We start from the raw sequence: 7,408 nt of genomic DNA, 5'->3' as shown, positions 1-7,408 counted from the left end.
TCGCCAAGATAGACCGACCCAAGGAATTCGCGCAGTACGTCGCAATCGCAGTCCGGATCGACGACCGACTTTATGAGCGACGGATGGAACGCAAGGGACAGCAACAGCGGGTGTATCACCCAAGGATCCCTAACCAAGGAAGAAAAGTGGTACGAGCAAAAGGCACTACGGCCTGGGGATCCACGCAGCACGCGGGACCCATGGAACTCGATGCCGCGAAACGGAACGACGACAAGGTCTGCTACAACTGCGGCAAGAAGGGACACTTTGCCCGTAACTGCCGACAGAAAAAGCAAGGGAAAGTACCTGAGCCCACACGACAAGCAAACGTGGCCCAGAAGACCAACCATGACAGTAAGCACTGGACGACGTGTTATAACGACGCTTGCCTGGCACACATCCAAGGCAAGGAGGCCTCGGGATGGTTCCCAAAAGTCACGGGACAGCCAAGGGTTGTTGCCGTAGGAAAAAGGGGGTCACCCGGGAAGGAACTACTCAGGCCAAAGGAACGGAACGATACCCCACCAGGAATGAACAGGATCAGGTCCGGAGACGACTCAGACGAAGGACCCGAATTCGCATGGGACGGAGACACGTACTCGGTAGCCACAGAAGACAACAGTGAGCGGACACGGGCGTGGCTCGAAGAAAAAGAAGACCGGGGGGAAAACCCGTTCACTCCTCTACCGGAAAGTGACGATGAGAAGTACGGACGAATGATGGCCACTCAACAACAACCGGCCCCGAGCGGAGAACAGATGGTCATCGCACTTCCAGGAATAACTCCTCGCCAAGCAGTAGCAGGAGGAAGAAGAGAGGTCGTACGAGATCAGGAGGATCCACGATTACATTACAAGGACGAACGACACAACCAGATTTCATGGTCTGCGTGTGTGTTCGATGAATGCTCAAGGCATCTAGCGAAGAAACTGAAGCACCAATTTATGCCCAGGCGGTGGAAAGAATTCCCACTACGTGCATATTTGGAAGAAGACCTGGAGTATTGGGAGATTTTCCACCAAGACACGATAAAGGGATATGCCGTCCTACGGATGAGACTCGACTACCCAGTCGACTGTGTACTCGGACAAAGAGCAACGATCGATTGCACCACAGTAGTGTGCAAAATCCACCGACTCAGGAAACTAGAGTCGTGGCATCGACAGCAGGAATCGCAAGAAGAAGCCAGGAAAGGGCAAGTGCACCTCCGACACAGTCGGACACAGAAACGAATGCAAAGGGTGAGGGAGGGTGCCTCTGCCACCCCGACGCCCAGCCTGGACGAATTATTGGGGAACGAGCCCGCTCCAGACCCCGAAGTCTTAGAAAAAAGGGCACAAAGAATCCGGCTTGCGACAGAACGAGCCAAGGAGGAAGCCGACCGAAACCCACGGGTCAGCCTCGACTTAGCCTACAAGCGACAGTACAAAGCGCTAGCACAACAAATGAGACACCACGACCAAGTGCTCGAAGCTACCATGCTCGCCTTGGAAGAACAATCACGCACGAGACAACCGGCACGATATACGGAGTACGTGAGGCAACTCCGCGAAGAAGCCACCGGCCAGTCTGTGCCAAAAAACGACGAGTACCGTCGTTAGGGAGCCAAACGAACGGTAAAAAGGCGAAGGATCTGAGAGCGACCTTCGACCTATCGCCATTCACGGCGAAAATACGGCTCAGAGGATACGAAACTACCGCGCTGATAGACAGCGGAGCTCAGGAGAACTTCATATCACCACGGATGGTGAATGAACTCAACATACCATGGGCTTACAAGGGAGACCCTTACGAATTGCGTACGGTAGAAGGGAAACCGGTCCAGTACGACGGAGGAATTATCAACCGAGAGACGTCGCGAATCTCTATTATGGTTAACTCCAAGGAAACACCGATCACTTTGGATATCACCGACACGGCGGGACACGACGTGATATTAGGACTACCATGGCTACGGAAGTACAACCCTACCATCGATTGGTTCACTGGCCAGCTGATCTGGACAACGAGGTCCAATCAGGAACGATCGAAGAAGAACTCAGCCTCTACAGCTCCTCAGAAACAGGACGCACGCGAGTCACGAACCCACAGAGCACTACTGTACCTAAAGAAGGACACGCCTGAAGGGATTACGACGATACCAGAAGAGTACCGCCAGTACAGCAAACTGTTCCAAAAGGAATTAGAAACAGGACTACCGCCACATTCACACTACGACCACGAGATACCCCTCAAACCAGGGACGCAGCCGAAATTTCAGAAAATCTACGGACTGAACGAACTACAGCTAAGTGAACTAAAGAAGTACCTTGAGGAGAACCTCAGGAAGGGATATATTCGACCGTCACAATCACCAGCGGGATACCCAATCCTCTGGGTACCCAAGAAGAACGGTGAATGGAGAATGTGCGTTGACTATCGACAACTCAACGACATCACGGTCAAGAACAGGTATCCGTTACCATTGATCACCGAACTCCGCGACAGGTTACATGGCGCCAACTGGTTCACTGCACTGGACCTACCGGGTGCCTACAACCTCATACGCATCAAGGAGGGAGACGAGTGGAAAACAGCCTTTCGTACCCGTCTAGGACACTATGAGTATCTCGTAATGCCCTTCGGCCTCACGAATGCGCCTGCCTCGTTCCAAAACATGATCAACGATGTGTTACGGAAGTACTTAGACGACTTTGTTATCGTCTATCTCGATGACATCCTGATCTACTCCAAAACCCTGGAGCAGCATCGGAAGCACGTCCATCAGGTGCTGCAAGCCCTACAGGACGCGAACCTATTGGTCAACCCGGACAAGAGTCAGTTCCACGTCCAGGAGGTAGTTTACCTCGGACACTTGATCAAACCGGGACAAGTCCAAATGGACCCGGCAAAACTAGAGGCAGTCAAGGACTGGCCTGTACCCACGAATGTCAAGGAAGTGCAATCCTTCCTAGGATTCGCCAACTACTACCGAAGATACCTGAAAGGTTACGGAGGAATGACAATCCCCCTAACCAACCTGACGAAAAAGAATACCAAGTTCGAATGGACACCAGAGTGCCAAGCAGCGTTTGACCAAGTCAAAAGAAACATGCTTGAGGAACCAGTCACACGAATGGCCGACCCCGATCGACCATACGAGCTAGAAACAGACGCATCCGACTACGCCCTCGGAGGACAACTCGGACAGCGCGACGACGACGGAAAACTCCATCCGGTAGCATATTTCTCGAAGAAACTACACGGACCAGAACTCAACTACCAAATCCATGACAAGGAACTCATGGCGATTATTGAGTGTTTCAAAGAATGGAGACCATACCTGAGTGGCACGCAACACCCGATCACGGTGTTCACCGACCACAAGAATCTGACGTACTTCACTACGTCAAAAGAACTCAACAAGAGACAAACACGATGGGCTGAATTTCTTTCAGAATTCAACTTCAAAATCGTATACCGCAAAGGATCTGAAAATGGCAGAGCGGACGCACTCAGCCGAAGGCCAGACCACGAACAAGAAATACCTGCAGAAACACAAGCCATCCTGCAGATGCGAACCGACGGGAGCATGGGAGGCGTTCCTCGACAGATCGCACTCACCAAACTCGTCACACCGCCAGACACGGCAAGAGAACAAGAAATCTACCAGCAGTACGACAACGATCCCTATGTCAAGGAAAAACCACCCAAGGGATCGCTGGTCAGATATAATGGACGATTGTACCTACCCCCAACCTTGAGGGAGAAATACGTGCGGGAAATACATGAGGCCAAAGCTCATGGGCACGAAGGAATCACACGGACCAAGGCAAGAGTCCGAGAAACGTACGACTTCCCCGGACTTGATGGGATAATCAGGAAGGTGCGGAAATCATGCCACGAATGCAACAGCAACAAGGCATCGAGACATCCACCTTACGGGGAACTGCAGCCTATCCCCATACCAGAACAACCCTGGTATTCAGTGGCTATGGACTTTATCGTCAAACTACCAAAGTCCAAAGACCCGACCACTGGAACGGAATACGACAGCATTTTGGTAATACCGGAGCGACTTACCAAGTATGCGTATTTCCTTCCGTTCAATGAGTCACACACAGCGGAACAACTTGCGTTCACGTTCCTACGAACAGTAGTGGCCAACCACGGGATGCCACACGAGATCGTCACGGATCGAGGACCGACGTACGCGTCAAAATTCTACACATCCTTGATGGGACAACTTGGAGCCAACAAAAAACTGTCTACGGCCTACCACCCACAAACCGATGGACAGACAGAACGTCTAAATCAGGTATTAGAAGCATATCTGCGCAACTACGTCAACTATGATCAAGACAATTGGGTAGAGCTGTTACCACTTGCACAGTTCGCATATAACAGCGCCCCTACCGAAACAACGAAGGTTTCGCCATTCTTTGCCAACTATGGCCGAAACCCGGAAGCATACCGACAACCACGAGACAAGGTCAACGCAGACTCCGCTATTCTCAAGGCAGAACACCTTAAGAAGTTGCACGCATCCTTAAAAACGGAACTCGAGTTCGTCCAAGAACGAGTCCGCCATTACTACAACAGAAAAAGGATGAAGGGACCATCCTTCTCGGAGGGAGACATGGTCTACCTACTACGGAAAAACATCACCACAAAACGACCTAGCGACAAATTGGATCATAAAAAACTAGGACCATTCAAGATTGTACAGAGAATTTCAACATCCAACTACAGGCTGTCATTACCAAAGACAATGCGAATTCACCCAATTTTTCACGTTTCCCTACTGGAACCAGCCCCTCCGGGAGTGCGGCTAAAGGAACCAGTAGAAGTGGAAGCAGAAGAAGAGGAATACGAAGTCGAGCAGATACTTGAGCAGAGGGTATCGGACGGGAAATATCTGGTAAAGTGGAAGGGCTATAACGCTACAGAAAACACCTGGGAACCTAAGGAACACTTGACGCATTGCCAGCGGAAGCTTCGGCAGTTCCACCAGCGAAGTCGAGACCACCCAACAGTTGCCCACTATCCAGACCGAAAGCGCTCCAGTCAACGGAAGAAGAAGGATCAGCAACCCCTAGAGCCCGAGCATCCGCAGTAACACGTTCATCCTCCTTCTCCAGTTCCTCCAAAGACTGCATACCACGGCGGAACAAGTCCGCCCCACGATCTTTCAGAAATTGCTCTTGCCTGCGCAAACGCGACAAACGGTTCAGTATCGTCTGCAGCTGGGTCTGCAGCACGAACATTTCCTCCTCAGCATCCGACTTCTCCTTGGAAACCTTCTGCTGCTCGGCCAGCACGCGGGACACTGGGAAGAGAGGTCAGGAAGGAAGCGAAGCGCGAGGATCGGGGGAAGAACCCACGAGAAGAAGCCACGCTGGTACCATCGCAAGAACGACCTCGTCGGACACAGTTACTGCAACGCGACTTGCCCTCCACCATGCGGCACACCAGGTTGTTTTTAAAGCAATAGGAACACGGCATCGCCTCCACCCCGTGAGCGTCGATGTACGCACTAAGTGCAATCCGTTCAGAAGTCTTTGTAGATTTCCGTTTCTCGACGCGACCTGAGGACATGTTGTCAGAAGGGCGCAGGAAGAATCGAAGGGAGAGTTGGGTACCTACGGAAGAAGTTTCAGTTCCAGACAAACGGGTCTTAAGAACGGCCTTGGGTCGTCGGGACGTCGACCTGGGAGGGGGACATCGTGTCACGAAACCAACCGCAGTTACCGCGGGGGCACCTCCTAAGGCGGTCAGAGAAGATAAGATAGGCAGAAAACGCACGGACCACCGGATCGCTTGGGACTCTAGTGATCCATCACCATGGATCACGGTGATCCCCTGTGAGGGATCGCAATGGATCACCATGAGCCATCGCGATCCATTGTCTATATATACGGACGTATGACTACCCTTAGATACCTACCCTAGATAGCTCTCCAGTATTCAAAGTATCTCATTCAATAAAGTACCTTTGAGTGAAGCTATCTTAGCTACGATCAACCACCAGTGCTCAGCAGCGCCCATCACTTACTGCTTACATAAACCCACACGCCTCCGATCCTACGAAGTAGTCTTACCTCTTGGGATCAAGGATCGTCACAGATAGGAGCCTAGCTAGTTAATTCCTTATTTAAGATCTAGTTAGCTAGGAAGTCCTCCTAATTAGAAGTAAGATGCTATAAGCTCTCTTTAGCCTAGGCCTTTAACTAGAAGCCATAGAGTTGATTACTTAAGGTAGAATAAGATATATTATAACCTTTAGTAGATTTCTATATTGAAAGTCCCCTATTTTTAACTGCATTAATCGCCTTCTGAATCGCCTCTTCTTGGCGATCAGAATGAACTATTTTGTGACAGAATGCGATGCTTTTTGGTGGTGCTGTGGGTGGGAATAGGCACAGGGGTTGGTCGGGTTTGGGTTGTGGATGGGTGTCTGGTTGAGGGGGGTGGCCGGTTGTGGGGCTGGCCACACTACCTAGTTAGCAACTTGGGAAGACCAGGGGCCATATGCTTCACAGGATGGATCTTTTGTTCTGAATGACGATGCTTCCCTGCTCTGCTGCTGGGACGGAAGCACACACTGCCTGCCCTCTTCCCCGAGCAAAACGTTGCTGCATTAACAAGGGGAACCGGGGTGCTGGGCCTCTCTCCTCTCTCCCAGTCTCCTCTCTCCAATGCGAGTCTTGACCTGTCTGCACTAATACAAGCAGGCAGCGGCACTCCCCGCCTCCATCATTATCATTATTATCAGCCCACGCCAGAGCGAGTGCGAAGGTGTAGATGCTACGTTCCATATCCCAATCTTCGCCCTGGATTCCCCCCCCCCCCCAACTATCTCCGGTTCCCTCCCTAGGTATTCTCCTCGTCCGTGTCTGGTCTACCTAGGTAGGTATCCCCGTAACCAACCCGAGGCCTTGGAGAAGGATCCGGTTCAAGGCTTTTTGGGGGGATTGAATCACCCCCTCGACGGAGTCTCCACACTCTCCAAACTCCGCGTGCCTGTCACAACCACAGCCGCCTTCCCTTTTACCAAACGGCTACCTACGCTACGCTACCAGGCCTCGGGTTCACGTGGGAAGTGAGGGAGTGCGATGCAGGGTGCAGGTCGGTCCGCATGACTGTTCCCCGGCGTTGGCACTCGGCAACAGGGCTAGAGGCCGGTCATCGAGATTCTGATTTGATCTGATTGTTGAAGGACCAAGGAATAACAAAAAAAGACCAAGCAGGGGATATCGAGAAATAAATTCGTAGAATTGATCGATTAAAATTGAGAAATAGAATTAAATCAAAAAAGTAGCAATTATTCCCAAGTTGTCGTCGATAAGACGGACAGACGGACACGGACAACCGCTGTGAAGCCAAGTGATGTTGACATGCAGACACGAAAGCAGTATCACAAATGCAA

General features: G+C 51.3%; 1 protein-coding gene across 1 annotated transcript; it reads left to right on the top strand.

Moving 5' to 3' along the window:
* Positions 1 to 200: 200 nt before the first annotated feature.
* On the top strand, positions 201 to 5,098 carry E0L32_012424 (uncharacterized protein; the record flags this gene model as incomplete). Its single annotated transcript, XM_031135263.1, has 2 exons — positions 201 to 1,531; positions 1,714 to 5,098. The coding sequence occupies 2 exons, from the start codon at positions 201 to 203 to the stop codon at positions 5,096 to 5,098; spliced, it is 4,716 nt and encodes a 1,571-aa protein (XP_030998125.1).
* Between the last annotated feature and the right edge of the window lie 2,310 nt (positions 5,099 to 7,408).

The sequence above is a fragment of the Thyridium curvatum genome (genome assembly GCF_004353045.1).
Source record: "Thyridium curvatum strain D216 chromosome Unknown NODE_182_length_7877_cov_410.674452, whole genome shotgun sequence".
Classification (NCBI taxonomy): Eukaryota; Fungi; Ascomycota; class Sordariomycetes; order Thyridiales; family Thyridiaceae; genus Thyridium; species Thyridium curvatum.
The sequence above is the reverse complement of the archived record's forward strand: the minus strand, read 5'-3'. Positions and strand labels throughout refer to the sequence as shown.